This window comes from Giraffa tippelskirchi, chromosome 12, assembly GCF_054371585.1.
Source record: "Giraffa tippelskirchi isolate mGirTip1 chromosome 12, T2T-mGirTip1v1.2.pri, whole genome shotgun sequence".
Taxonomy (NCBI): Eukaryota; Metazoa; Chordata; class Mammalia; order Artiodactyla; family Giraffidae; genus Giraffa; species Giraffa tippelskirchi.
Genome location: NC_137286.1, coordinates 36,872,718 through 36,888,215, shown reverse-complemented (window position 1 = coordinate 36,888,215; position 15,498 = coordinate 36,872,718). Strand labels below are relative to the sequence as shown.

The 15,498-nt window shown below is 48.9% G+C and overlaps 1 protein-coding gene across 6 annotated transcripts in view; it reads right to left on the bottom strand.

Annotated features, from left to right (window-relative positions):
* TBC1D2B (TBC1 domain family member 2B) overlaps nucleotides 1-10,180 on the bottom strand; it is an 87,818-nt gene extending 77,638 nt beyond the window's left edge. For 3 of the 6 annotated variants that reach the window (XM_081549591.1, XM_081549592.1, XM_081549594.1), the window contains exon 1: nucleotides 9,750-10,180. In XM_081549591.1, the coding sequence (XP_081405717.1) occupies nucleotides 9,750-10,106 (357 nt within the window). In that variant the 5' untranslated portion in view covers nucleotides 10,107-10,180. Of the gene's footprint in view, nucleotides 1-5,831; nucleotides 5,889-6,806; nucleotides 6,883-9,749 lie in introns of those variants that run through there. The other 3 variants (XM_081549593.1, XM_081549596.1, XM_081549597.1) reach the window with 3 other exon arrangements.
* Nucleotides 10,181-15,498: the final 5,318 nt, after the last annotated feature.

The window sequence follows — 15,498 nt, the reverse complement described above, 5'->3', positions numbered from 1 at the left end:
ACTGGAGTGGGTTGCCATTTCCTTCTCCAGGGGATCTTCCTGACCCAGGGATCGAACCCGGGTCTTCCGCATTGCAGGCGGATGCTTTACCAACAGAGATTAAACTAAGGGCAGGGCACTAGGAGAATAGTGCCTACACACACACAAATGCATGTCACAGGAAAAGAGGTCAATAAAGTTAATTGGGCTTGCGAGGGGCCTGGCCTAGATGACAGATTTCACCAAGACATGGGCAAGGACAAGGCCACTCTCTGGGCCTGTTCTTCCCTGCAGGAAATGTGGGAGCCTGTCAAAACGCTTTCTGTTTCAGAGGGGAGGCGAGCATGCGGCCTCCGAGTGACCACAGGGCTGCATTCCTACAGCTCCCTATCAGCTCTGCCATTGCACAATAAGAGAGTGCCAGGGTTTTATGAGCTCAGGATAAACAAGAACTCCTGTAGCAATAGCAAGCAAACGACTGAACAGCCCCACGCCACCTCTGCCTGTGATGATTTCCACACACCATCCAACATTGCAATGTTCTGGCTTGATGTTTTTTAACTTAAAAGGAGGACACAGGAATGACTGACTTAATATGAAGTTTTATGATCTTGGGTTTGGGAGGGGCAGACTCCCAGGCTCCACCCGTCGGAGATTAGGGGGAATATGGGAGCCTGGTACCAAAAATCTGCCTGAACTTTCAGTCAATTTACTGGAGTGTCTGGGAAGCATGTTGATTTCTAACAGTCTTTTTAAGATAGAGCTGGTACCTCAGGAAAATGCCAGATGGTTCTCCTATATCAATCCCCTCTCTGGGTGAAAAGCTGGAGGCTCTACAAGTCCTTATCAGCTATTTGGTGGTGGTGATCATTAAAACCTCCTCCCCCAGCAACACCCTAAGGATGGCCTCAGGGAGCTTCCCTCTGAATGGCCCAGGAGGAACTCTGGCACACAGTGGTGTGCCAGCAACTAAGTGATCAGCATGGTGGGACAGAAACGTCAGGGCCACTGCGGAGAGGCAGTCACAGGCCCCAAACCATTGCTCTGGAACAAAGAAACTCAGAATGCAAAGAAGGTGGCAGATATAAACCACCGAGTGTCAACCTAAGGATAAAGGGCTTCACTGGTCTCCACCCACGCAGTTTAGTTATTTCTAGTCCACTCAGAAAACCATCCTCTCACAGGGCCAGTCTTTACCTCATGGTCAAAGAGAACACTCATTCATGATCTAGAAGAGAGCAGTGTTTCTCAAAGAGAGGACCAGAGGTCTGCAGCAGAAGGGGCAGGACAGTGGATAAGGAAGCAGATTCCTGAGGTCCACCCTGGCCAACCAACTAAACCAGAATCTCTAGGGGGGAACCCCCAGCACCTGCATTTTAACAGGATCCCAGGAGGCTCCTTCCCCACAGTAAATTTGAGAACCACAGTTCTCCAGGAGATGTCCTTTAAAGGACAGAAATCAAAGAGAGCCTTATCAGCATGTTACCTCCGGGACAGTAAATGTAAAAGAGCTGTAAACTGTGAAGCTTAAAAAACTGGTTCACTTCTAAGGCCAGAGGGCATGGCTTACAGAGCAGCAAGAGAAAAAAAGCACACACCAAGGGTTAGCTTTCCTCTGCACAGAGGAAAGGCGCCAAAGAGAACGCTTCTGAACAGGGATGTGTAAGTCTAGTCCCTGCCAGGCAAACACCACTAATGTCTATTATCAATCAACCCCTACTGGACGTTTATCATCTATATTGTTAATTTCCAATCTCCATGCGACTGAACACCTTACATCAGTACCTACATCAGTACATATTACATCAGTACCATCTTACATCAGAGGTAAATGTGTAATTTTAGAATCTGTGTCCAACAACTAAAAACAGAAGAAGCCCAATTTCCTACTAAGAGAGAAAGATGGAAATATGAAGCAAATAGCATAAAACCACTGGGTTTAAAATAGCTAAATATCACTCAGGTGTGTACATGTGGAGGGGGCTGGTTAGTGCCAGGGCTGCGGCTAACTAGCTGTGGGACTCAGTTTCTTACTCTGTCATACAAGGAGCAAGACAGGCTGAGCTGAGGGTCTCGTCAGTACTGACTCAGGGATAATGACCCTTGGAACAAAAACACTGATGACCTCCTCCACCTCACAGAGCCACTTGATGACAATGCCCTAATGACACCCAGGGCTGGACAGAACAAGCTCCCCGAGGCCAGAGGCAACACCTGATTCCCACTGGATGCCCATCAGGGCCTTGCCCAACCAACGTTGTTAGGTGAATGGCCAGTGGCTGCATCAGATTTCCAAATGCAGGCCCCTTCTCCGCAAGCACAATCTCCCCTGGACATCACAGAGCTGAAAAGGGAAATGAAAACTGGGCTCACTGCCTAGAAATAATTCCTATAATCCAGGATCAACATCTCTGATAACACTGGCCTGTCTGCCTCCAGTCTACCTCTAGGTCTGCCATCTGACACCCCGAAAGTTCTCGCCTGAGGGCAGACTGCTCAAGGAAAGTCTGCTCTTTCCAGGAGGGCTGACCCTGGAAAGGCCAGTTGTTCAGTCCCTAAGTTGTGTCCAACTCTTTCACAACCCCATGGATTGCAGCCCGCCAGGCTCCTCCGCCCATGGGATTTCCCAGGCAAGAATACTGCAGTGGGTTGCCATTCTCTTCTCCAGGGGATCTTCCCAACCCAGGGATCGAACCCGCATCTCCCGCATTGGCAGGCAGATTCTTTACCACCAGGGGAGGAAGCCAAAGAATCTCAGCTCCTGACTGTCCCCTTCTCCTCCAGATTCCAGTTCTCCCACAAAATCAATCAAAAAAAGTTAAGCAATGGCCTGGCATATAAACTCATGAAAAGATGCTGATTCCCATTCAACTAGGAACACTTCTCACTCACCCAAAATGAACTAAATCTTTGAACAGCTATACAATTAAACCAAGACCTAGCCAACTCCTCAGTTCATTTCTCCAGGGATCATCTCGATGTTCAGTCATACAGATCTCCCAATTCAGCAATGCCCACGGAAATTATGGTAACCACAGATTTCTGGCCCCAGGTGATATTCAAATCTGTACTTTACCTTCAGGCTTCCCTGCCCTCCTCTTCATTTACTATGGAAAGATTCCAGACCTCCCTCAGAATCAAAAAACTTGCAGACACTTGATGTTTACTCCCAGCGATGAATACTACAGACAAATGTGGTTTCTCTCCAAAGTTTTTTTTTCAAAGCTATCAGGTGCTAATCTATTTTTAAAGTCTCAGCACTGTAGTTTCTTACATGGAAAATTTTCACTGCTGTATCTGCAGAAAAAGCGTGATGTTTATGACATGGTGGATGCTCAAAAATATTTGCTCAAGGCAGAAATGGACATTGCAAACCTCCTTCTGACCATGCAACGCGAGCACACCACACACCCACCCCAAAAGGAAATAAGGGTCTGAAGTGTTCGTTCAATCCAACCAATATACACAGGGCATCTAACCCGTGGCTGACACTCCACTAAGTATTAAGGCTGATGTGGTGAACCAAGAAGTATAAGCTCTCAGGAAACCTACACTCTAGCAGGACACAGCATCAGATGCTCAAAAACCAAAAGAGGACAAGACCCATTTTAGGGAGGAATGCCATCCTGAATATGTCCATTCGGGGTTTCCTGTGCTGCTTGGTGAGCTATTATTTACTGGGTGATCACGAAACCAACAGCCTCTCCAGAGACCACCTTAGCCTCCCGACTCTCGAGGTCTCCCTCACACATACAAGTGCCCAGCATGTTCACTTTACCAAGTTCTCTAAGTACAGTATTTAGCAGAACATTAGTCAGAAGCGTCACTACTTCCTAATTCACCATATTGTATTCACTCTGTGAAAGTGAGCAAAATCCACTGAGGACTGGGCCTGCCAGGATGTAGGTCAACACCCACTCAAATGTCATTAAGACCCTACTACAGCAACCTCCAACTTTTGGCACCAGGGACCAGATTCTTTAGTGGAAGACAATTTTTCCATGGACTGGGGTGGTGGCGGGGGCGTGGATGGTTCAGGCAGTAATGTGAGCGATGGGAAGCAGTGGGAAGCAGCCGATGCACTCACCCGCCGCTCACCTCCTCTGTGCAGCCTGCTTCCTAAGAGGCTGCAGACCAGTACTGGTTCACAGACCCGGGGCTGGGGACCCCTGCCCTACTATATAAATCTCTAAAAAAACTGAAAATTCCTAGTCAAAACCCCTTCCACTCCCACAACTGGAGAGTCATTTCTACAATAACAGGGTTCTTTTCTTTCTTTGGACAGAGGGTTATTATCTATATTTTGTTCTATGGGAAGGCTGATGGGTGAAGGCAGCTGAACAAAGAGACCGTCCACCCCTCAGAAGCCTCGGTGAGATGGGAGAGCTGGTGCTCACCAGCTCTCAACCTGAATGCATGTGACCCCTCCCTCCATTTCTCAAGCAACAGTTCCCTCCATAGGGGAAGGAAATTGGCACCATGCATGCCTATGAGCAGAGCAAGTGGGACAGAAGAGAAGTCAAGGAAGGTGGCCGTGAGAAATGCTGCAGGAAAGGCAGCCCAGCGCAGCCAGGTAGCCCTGAGCCAGCAGCCCCAGCTCATTTCTGAGCTTAAGTGTTGCTTAAGAGGCAACGGACTACCAGATCTTCAACTTTGCATTTATCGTCTTTAAAACCTGTCTGCCAGTGGGGAACATGTTAATATTTCAACTCTTAATACACAAGACATCTCCCAACATAATTAGATGAAAATACTGGACATGATCCAACCATCAGTTTGGGAGGGGAAGAAAAAGAAAAACATAACTATTTGTCAAGCCCTGCTGAAAAGTCTTTGCACATTCCTACAGCGAGGGCCACCATGCCCTCCCCTCCACCCAGCTGCCATTGGGCATTCCTTGGGTCTCTGCTCCTGCCATTCCTCTCCCTAGAACACTCCACTGCTCTCTCCATTCCTCCAGTTAACATCAATGTGCCTTTTATACCTCAGCTCAAAAGTCACTTCCTCAAGAAGTCTTCCCTCCTCCCTTCAAACTAGATCCAGAGCCCCTGTTACACAGGCATCCCATCTCTTTCCTTTTAAACTTCACAGCACTGGTTGGTGTTGTTTTATTTTTATTAACGCCTGTCTCTGAGCTACCCAGAACACTCTTCAAGGACAGGAACTATGCTCACCATGTTCAATCTATACCCACAGTGCCTAAGCATAAAGAGTGGGCGTGAGTGAACAAATGAATGAGAAGTGCCCGGCCAGGCCTTCCTAAAACACCAGTGTCAGTGAACTACCGCTGAGGATCATATCTAGCCTAATGCCTACCTTTACACAGTTATAAGCCAAGAATGATCTTTATGTTTTCAAATAGTTTTTAAAAAAAAAATCAAAAGAACTGCATTTTGTGATGTGAAAATTACATGACATTCATATCTCATAGTCCATAAACAAAATTATGGGAACACATCTACACTCATCCTACAGTTGTTTCTGTACTAGAATATCAGAGCAGAGTAGTCCCAGAGTCGGCACTGGTGCAAGACCTCAAGTATCTACCACGTAATCACTCACTCACTGCCACAACAATGCCCTCAGAGTCTAAGCTGCAGGCATGAAATACGAGAGACATGAAAATTAAGGACTGATGGTAATCCCTCTTCTGGATCCCTGATGCCCGTCATATTCACTGAGCATTCCCTGAATGGCAGCCACCTCCATGACACGTGGTGAGAATGTCATTTGAGACATTTGAGAATTCTGGCTGATCACTTCTAAAGGGTTGGAACTCACACCAAAACCAAGGCTTACTGGGTAACCACCTTCTACTCATTCATTCAACAAATGTCTCCTTGGGCACTTACTTTCTACAGGCACTGTTCTGGGAGGCGAGGATACAAACAGCAGCCTTTGGGGGTCCTCCTGAGCAGGAAATAGTAGGAGACTACACTACAGTGAGGCCTGTATGACAGGCAGTAGGAGACAGAAAGACTCTGTGATATCACACCCACAAAACTGTACCTACTTTTAAGGAACATACTCGTTGGGAAGCCACGACAAACCCATGAAAAGTTACATGTTGATAAAAGATTTAACTAACACTTCAAGACCCCTGAGCAGATGCCCCAGGGACAAACAGCTTAGCAGAACCATTTAGCCAAGAATGCCGGTATACCCCATCTATTTTGTACTGCACACACTATGATTACCCGAGCTAACAAATGTTTGTCATTAAGCTGAGAGCAGTTTCAACACCAGAGAATGTGCGTCCTTCCCACAAAAGTGGGTTAAGAATAGGCATGCATGACTGTTCGGTTACGTGTGGCTCAAAAACCAACACACATGTCCATTTGCGTACCACATGCCTTCAAGAAACAGAACAGAGGGAGTGGGGTGAATCTGCTGACGGTCTGATGATGCTCCTCACTCCAGGGACTGCAGAAATCTGGCAGGGCAGGGTCATTCAAGCTTTCCTCCCAGCCAGTCACATGCTCTCCTTCTCTATGGGACAGCTCACGCCAGAACTGACTCCTGTGTCTCAGATCCCAGCAAAGCTCAGTGAGCAGCCTCCTGCACCTCTACACACACACACAGAGCACCACAAGAAGCCATCAGTTTCTATCTGACTGTTGTAGCAATTTCCAAATGTCAAGTAACAAGTACCATACATCCTGGTAAAGAATCAGTAGGTACAATGTTGCTGGTGCTTTCATTCTGTATGAAAAGGACAGAAATTCAATGCATTACAGGAAAAACCATGACATCTAATCCCAAGCCATTGAAATAGAAGCTAAAAAAAAAAAGGAAAACTTGTCAAAACAGATAAGAGAATTACATACCTGGCATTTTGGACACTCACTGTTCCTCGAGTCTACTATCCAAGAAAGGTCTCAGTCTATCTTCATGATCTCAGACAAATCACATTCCCTCTCTGGCCTCCATTCCCTCATGGGTAAAATAAGCATGGACCACATCTCTGAGTTTAGGAACAGAAAAGTTTACTAAGAAATTCCAATATCAGCTTTCATTAAGACTCAAGCAGTAAAACATTTTGGAAAAGTTCAACAAAACCACAGCTCTTCCAGAGTAGGCAGAAAGTCACTTTAAAATAAGAACCATATGATAATACAATAAGCAAACTGATTTTTTTTTTCTTTTTAACCTGTCAAAAGAAAGGGTATCTATAAAATTATATACATTAGCTAAACCTTGAGTAGGGATTAATCCTCACTAACCTACAACCCCCTTAGAAATCAAGGTCTGCGCTACAGCTGAGCAACCCTAAAGTGAAGCATTAAAGCTTATGGTAATCAGTTCTTGGACGTGAAAGGTGAAAAGGAAGATAAATTGCTAATTTCCACTTTTACCACCATAAGATTTTTACTCCCACAGCTCAGAAGGAATCACCGTACCCTAAAATTCATCTTTCTTAAAACACACTCCTTACTCTGAAACCCTGCATTCTGACTGCTCCCTTCTTTTGAAGAGCCTAGCCTGTGTTTCCATTTCCACTGTTTTTACCAAGCAGACCCTTGGCCTGAGGCATGCTCTCTTATTCTATGACTAATTCAGCTTTACATACCAAAATGTTCCATAGTCAGTAACCTACGTGAAGATCCATTTCATTTAAAAAAAAAACAAAAGAGAGAGAGAGAGAGAAATATTCTGGACATAGAAAAAGATAAATAGAATAACAAAACAAACACCACCTGGTGCTAGAAATAAAACATTGCAAAGACAGTGGATGACCCCGGGCACCCACTTCCACTCACATTCCCCTCTCTTCCCAAGTGGGAATCACCATCCTGAATGCAGGGCTCATCACCCCAACAGAGCTCTCCCATACCCACACAGCATACGCATCTGCATGATGTCAATTTTTACATGAATAATACGTCTGTATGCGATCTGTAACTCTGCTTTTCTTTCTCAATTGTATGTTTATGGGAGTCATCCGTCTTGACACTTATGGCTCTCATTCTTATATGTTCGTTGCTGCATAATATTCCATTATACAAACATATTACATAATGGCCAAAAAGACTACTTGTTGTTTCTTATGGATGCCACGTACTGCCTACTCTGTGCCGGCCATTTTCCAGAATTCTCAAAACTAACCAGTGAGGACGGTAAGATTCCCATTAGGCTGAAGAAGAAACTGGGACAGGGAGGTTGTATAATTTGCTCAATGCCTGTGAGCAGCAAATTCAAGCCATAAGTTTAAGTCCATCCAACTCTAAAGCCACACTCCTGATACTGCATTTTGTAGCCCCACTTATGTAGATATCTCTACCATTCAAAAAATTGTAATGAAAATATCTGATAGAGGGCTCCAAAGTCATCTGAGAATATCTGAAACAGGATGCTCTATTTTCTGTTTTAACAAACAATTCTACAGGAAATTCAGCTGTACAAAGGGACAGTTCATGACAGTGAGGACAAGTCTTTCTTTGGCAAAAGTCCCTAGGTACTTGCTAGGGTCACTCCGAAGTTTACACAAATCCTTCTAAGTAAACCCCAGTTGAACTACAACTCTGCTTGGCTTCCTTTGGAGAAGCAGGCTGTCTGCACCCACTTAAAGGAGGGATGGAAGAATCTAAAAAGACACAAGAACACAGTAATCAGACTCTGCTTGCTACGGCAAGAACTGAGTTGACAAAACTCTGAAAAACGATTTCGGGGAGCAGCTCCAATTGCTGCTGGCTTCGGAGATCCCGGGAACAGCCCTGTGCTTACAAGGCCAAGGCACTAGGCTCAGCCCACTCTGCTCTCTACTTGGCCAGCTTTGCAGAGAGTTTTCATACATCCCAGCCCAGCCCTGCCGCTCTGGAGAAACCCAGCTTGTAACACGGAAGAGAAGAGAAACAGAGAGGAGTGAGGCTGGAGGCTCACAGGAACCAGGCAAGGAGCAAGGCTGGGAGAGGCAAGGCCCAGACACTCAGATGCTGGAAGCTGGAGGGCCCCTAGGAGATGATGGGAGCCCCCCAAGAACGAGGGGGGAGGAGGGGCTTCTGAGCACCAGGATGACTCCTGATTCAAGTTCCATGCTTCAACACAGGAAGCGTCAAATGGGCAAGGCAGGACTGGTTGAAGAAACCCTTTCCCTCCTCTCCCAGCCAAAGTAGGGAGCAAGCAAACAGGCTCTGCTACTGACTGACTGTGTGAACTTAGCAGCAGTGTCCCCGCCCACTCTGGAGGGGATTCAGTGGATTCTCTCTAAAGGCCCTGCCATCTCTGACTCTCTCTGTCTATAATCTTGGATGCCGTAACATTTACCAGTGGTTAGGGTATATTTCATGTAATCCCAACTCCCCCAAGAAGTAGATACTACTACTATCCCCACTTTACAGATGAGGCAGCTGAAGAGAGTAATAATTTAGTCAAGGGCAGGAAGCCTACAGTCATGAATGCCTGGGAGGGTTACACAGGACATCCACAAGAGGGGGTGAGGAGGGGAGGGGGAGTGGACAGAGAAGGACCCGAGGGAAGGCGCAGAGGGTGATAACGGGTCAAGGGACTGAGGAGCGCCCAGCCATTCTGGTCTAAACTCGGGTGAAGAGCTTGAGATGGGGACACGGGGACAGAGTCTGAGAAAGAAACGGGGAAAGGCTAGCAGACCGGCTTTAGAAAAGGGAGGGTGGACGGAGAAAGTCCGATGGGCAGAGGAGCTAGGCTGAGCTGGGTGCCAGGGGCAGCGCCAAGGCTAAGCAGGGGGAACCGAAGAAGGGCGTGTGCGCGCGTTCCCGGGAGGCAGGTGCTGAGCTGCAGGGGCGCGGTCCCACCTTGAGCACCGTGACGGCTCCCGCGCTGTGCACCTGGAAGTGCGCGGGCGGCTCCGCGCCGGCCTCGGCCGCCTCGTCGGGGCCCGAGTAGCTGAAGCAGGCGTCTGCGATGTCCAGGTGGCCGAGGGGCAGCGCGTCTTGCGGGCTCTTGAAGTAGTAGAGGTAGCAGCGGCGCGCGTCGAACACGAACCAGCGGTTGCGGTAGCCGCGCAGCGGGCCCTTACCGGACAGCTTCTGCAGGTAGCCGCACAGCCGCGCCGGCTCCCGCCCCGGCCCTGCCCCAGGCTCGGCCGCGGCCCCCGGGGCCGCGCCCTCGCCACCGCTGCCCTCCTCCCCGCGAGCCGCGGGCCCCGGCATTGCCAGCCCGCGCGCCAACCGCCGGCGCCCGGGCCCCCAGCGCCTCGGCGCCGCCGCCGCCGCCGCCGCCGCCGCACCCCCTCCCCTGAGCCCCGCCGCTCCGCACGGCTTGCGGGCGCGCAAAGCAGCCTGGGACTTGTAGTCCCACCCCCGCCCGCCCCCAGGAACGCCCGCTTCGACCCGGGCTCTCATGCAGGCACCCCAGAGGCAGGTCAGGTAGCATCACCCCCTGCCCTCTGTGCCTTCATGTAACCTAGGCTCAAACCCCCCCGTTGCCAAGCTGAAACATTGTTCCTTTTCTTTATGGGAGTGTGAACTTGCAGTTCTCAAAAATCCATCAGTGTCCCCTTGAAATTGTACATTTCTCTCTCTATAAATCATACCTCAGTGTAAAACTTTGTTTTTAAATCTCTACCCTGCCAGATTCATAGGCTAGTATCGCACAACTGAGAGAGCTTATTGCTTGGCGCTGAGTAGGTGCTCAGTAAATGTTTATAGAATTTGTGAATGAAAGCCAAAACTTTTCCCACCTCTCCAGACCTCAGTGGGTTCACGTTCTGAATTCAACAAATACATACTGAGCCCCTTCTATGTGCCAAGTACAGTTCCAAACGCTGGAGGACAAGGTAGTGAACAAGCTACAAAATCATTCCCCTGCCCTCATGGAGATAATAGTCTAGTAAGGGAGAGAGAGGATACCCACATAAAAAGACAGATAAAAGTATACTGTGTTGTCTACCTGCCAGTGATGTAACTTAAAAAAGGATTACCACTTAAATAGCCCTTATTGTTACCAGTGTTTTATATAATAGCTCATTTGAACTTTCACAGTAACCTCAAGAGGCAAGTGCCTTTGTTTCACAATAATGTAAGAGGAGGACAGGAGGGTCAGGCTACATTTCAGAGGATCAGGGAGGCCCTGCTGAGGAGGTTACCTGGAGCAGAGACCTAGATGAAGTGAGGGAATGAGTCATGCAAGTTTGTGGGGGAAATGCGAATACTAAAGCTCACTTTACTTAATGAAAAAAGGAAGATCATAGCGATATTTGTGAAAGGGCCAGATCAAAACAATATCTCACCTTCTTCGGTTTGCGTGTTTTTACATAGGTGGAAAACGAACTTTCTGAGATGGATGGGACCCTGAATTAGACTGCTTACTTGGAGGCAAGTTGGAAGAGTGAGCCCACACAGCCAGCCAATCAGCTGTGGGCCCTGTGTTAGCTGGCCCTGTGTTACCCCACCTCTCCCCAGGCACGTCAAGGATCTGCCTGGGTGGCCATGGCAAGGGCACCTCCATTTTAGCACCCTTTGGATCTCTTTGAGTGCAGTACCACAGGGAGTTAAAGACTGGACTGTGAATCCAGACTGATGGAATCTGTCTCCTAGCTCTGATACTAACCAGTGGTGTGACTTTGGGTAAGTTATGTTACCTCTCTGAGCCTCAGTCTCGTCATCTATAAAATGAGGATGGTGCAAGTAGTTATTTCATACCATTATTCTTATAAAGATTACAAGATCATGTGAAAGTGCTTAACATGGCACCTAGCACAGTAAGCACTCAGCATATCAATTATTACTGTTATACAGTTAGCACTGATATCCTCTGAAGTCAGCAGATTCTGAGAGGGGGCTCTCGCAGCCCCAGCACGTAGGAGGCCAGAGAATGCACTGCAGGAGTGGGATGGGCCACCTTCGGGAGTAAAGGAACTGTGTTTCATTTGTGCCTTGCTGTGAGCAAGAGGGGCTGTGATTAGTTGGCTTGTGGGCTAGGAGGCCAGAGTAGGGTGTGACCGAGAAGTCCTATGGAAAGGGGAAGAACTAGGAGAACTGAGTCTGTACAGCTACTGTACATAGCTACACACAGGAGGTATACAGGAGGCCACAGGGCAGGAGCGGGTACAGCCCCCCTCCATCCTCTGCTCTGTCGGTGAGTTGCACAAAAGTAAGGATGGCCATAGCTTACTGTCACAGAGGAGAGACTAAGCCCTTGGGGTATCTGGTGGAGGCAGATACCTGCTAGGCACGAGGAAAGCATCCTTCACAGGTGGCAGGAGTGAGCCCCCTCACCCTGGGACGAGGGTCGGGCCTGGCTGGCCGGGTCTGGGCAGTTGATATTGGACAAGGGATCTCTGCAGCCCCCGGCAGAGCTGGTGTCTGTGCTTCTCAATGGGCAAGCTGGCCTCAAGCCTGACCCTCCTGCGCTTGAACTTCCACTCTCCCTGTCATTTTAACATGCTCGCAGACCCTCTTTCTCATGGAGGCCATACCCCACATCATATCAAACATATTAAAAGGCCCCACATTCCATAGTAAACATAGTCATAGTATTTGCTCTAAAAATGTTTGAAGAAGTTTCTAGAATTATGCTCTTGATAGTATCTATGAGGAATTCTTTTTAATATACATTTGGCTACTACATCTTGGCAGATATCATATCTATGTGGAAATCCTGGCTGAGTGAGAAAAACCCAACATATAAATTGTTTTCAAAGGGAGGAACGTTTTTATGACATTTTAATGAAGTAGACATAATGTTACACTTTTCAGACATGTAATGAAATGTTTATTAATTTTGACTTTCCTCTTTCCCTGGGGTTTGCTGCTGTTATCTTTTTTTTTTTTTTTTTTTTTAGTCTACAGACATTTCCTAGGTCGCTTGAAAGTTGGCAGATCCAGGTGCTGGTACTGATACTGGTTTAGTCGCTAAGTCGTGTCTGACTTTTGCTACTCCATGAACTGTAGCCTGCCAGGCTTCTGTTTCCATGGGATTCTCCAGGCAAGAATACTGGAGTGGGTTGCCATTTCCTTCTCCAAGGGATCTTTCCCACCCAGGAATCGAACCCAAGTCTCCCGCATTGCAGGCAGATTCTTTACTCACTGAGCTACAAGGGAATCCCTGTGGTGCTGAGCCTACACTATCTAAAAACTCTATAAACTCTCCTGGACTTTGCCACGCCCAGAATATGGCCCTCTCTGAGGAGGTGCAGCCGCAAGCCCAGAGACCCCAGTGAGACAGGCAAAATGTGGAGGCCTCAAAACCGGGGGCAACATCTCAGCAGGGGCCTCTGGAGGGCCCCACATCTCTGCAGAGCCAAGCAGAAGTGGCCCAAGCATTCGAAGGCTCCAGCACCAACCCCAACACCCTCTGGACCCTCCAGACTTCTCCCAGGCCCCTTGCCCTGCCAGTTCTCTCTGGGTCACCCTGGGATGCTGGTTATTTCATGAACAAACCCTGCATTGTCTCACCCCGCCCCACTCTGTTCCTAAAACTAAAAGTTGAAGGGGCTCTATGGTAGACCTTCATCTCATCTCTCTTAGCAGCTCTCTCCAAATTCATTTTGGACAATGTTATATTTTATGTAAAATGCTAAACAAATGCAGCGTCATTTCCCCCCCTTTTCTAACCAGATCATCCCCTCAAGGTCCTCCCACATGGTCATCCTGGGGCTGCCCCTGGTGGTTCCTAATTGCTTGGCGCCCTTCTTCAATGGCTTATTGACATTTTGCAATTTCCAGTCTTGTAGATTAAAGATCAGTGTCCTGTGGTCGGGGCTTCCCTGGTGGCTCAAGCAGTCAAGAATCCACCTGCAATACAGGAACCACAGGAGACTCTGGATTGATCCTTGGGTAGGGAAGATCCCCTGGAGGAGGGCATGGCAACCCACTCCAGTATTCTTGCCTGGAGAATCCCACGGGCAAAGGAGCCTGGCAGGCTACAGTCCATGGGGTTGCAAAGAGTCAGATACCACTGAAGCAACTTAGCATGTGCGTATGGCCTGTGGTCAGACGCCAGCTTTACACAGCCTGTGTGCCTCCCTGGTGTCCAGTACAGGCAAGCTTGGTGCCAGAAGGTCTGTCCTGCCTGTCCATGTGAGCCTCTGCCCCTCGAGCCTCTCAGGAACCCAGTGACCAGAAGGAAGTAGGCAACCCAGGAGGAAGTGGCTGCTGTTTACTGAAAAGAGGAAATTTGGGCAATGAACTTGCTCCCACATGGCCAGCCTCTGGGCAAACCCTGGGGGAACACAGAGCTAGTGACTCATCCTAGTTCAGTTTCCCTAGCAGGGAACAGGGTGAGAGGCCTCTAAGAAGCACCCAGCCACCCACCGCCTTTTTAATTCCCAGACCCCAGGGTACGGAGCTGGCTAAGACCCCAACCTGCTACAGGAGGAGCTCGCAATCCTGTGGGGAGCCCAGAGAGGAAAGTAGACCTTACCACCTGATAGGCTGTGTGTCCTTTGGCATGTCTGTGCCCTCTCTGGGCTACAGTTTCCCATCTGTTCCATGAGGGAATGGATGGAAAAGTGATCTGTAAGGGCCCTGCCCCACCTGCTCTGAAATGTATCAGGGGCATAAGGTACAGCTGTGAGGGCCTGTGGTCATTCTCCCTACAGCTCCCCAGACCAGCAGAGGCTCTGTTTTGTTTTTTGAGCCTTCCTGCTCAAAGGCTTCTTGATTCTTCCAGCTGTTACAACTGACCAGACCCTTGCTTTTAGGACTCTGTCTCATCCTGCAAGCTTGGCCGCCGGCTGTGGTTAGTGCAAGCCTGACCACTTCGCCTCTCCCCTGGCCCTGCTGGAGAAGCTGTCCTGACACAAAGGACACCAATGGAGGCCTTCTGTGCCTGAGGCAGAGAGGACCGGCAGAGATGGCTCCACGACTTGGGGCTGGGGGACACAGTGCAACTTTGGTGGGGCTTTGTTCAACCCGGAGCACATCTGGAGGAAGTTGGCCTGGATGGGGAGGAGATTGGAGTTCATGGGGCAAGGCTGGGGTACTGCAGCTGTGACTGGGCTGAGCACCAGAGGGTGGGAGAAGGAACAGGGGGAGGCAGACCATCTTCAGAGTGGGGCTGAACTGACCACTGGGAGATGCCGCCACCACCACCCAGGGAGAGCGCTATCTGTGTGCTTTCATACAGCCCAGCGCCACGCCACCTGCCCTGATAGCGGGTCAGTGAAGAAATGGATGGGGCCGCTGGAAGCAGTGGCAGTGGGGGAGGGGGCTCCCAAATAAAGGAGGGGCTGTATGACATTGGGTGAATCTCCCAGCCACCCTGTACCTCAGTTTCCTCATCTGTAGAACAGGACATAATGACCTCTTTACCTCCTAGAGCTGTTGTGAGGCTTAAACGAGATAAGTGCAAAAGTGCTTGGCACAGTCCCTGACATGTGGTAAGGCCTCAGAATGGTAGCTGATTCATTCAACAAACATCCCCAGCCCCTGCTCTTTGCTTCTGCCTGGTGTTGAGTGATGCCGCAACTCCAAAAAGGAGTGTGGGAGAGCTTCACAGAGGGGAGCCCCACCAGGGGACCCTGTCAGCCTGGATTTGCTATCTCCAGCTTCCAGGAAGCCTTGTTTCCCTACCAAATTGGCAGGCAAATCTACACACCTG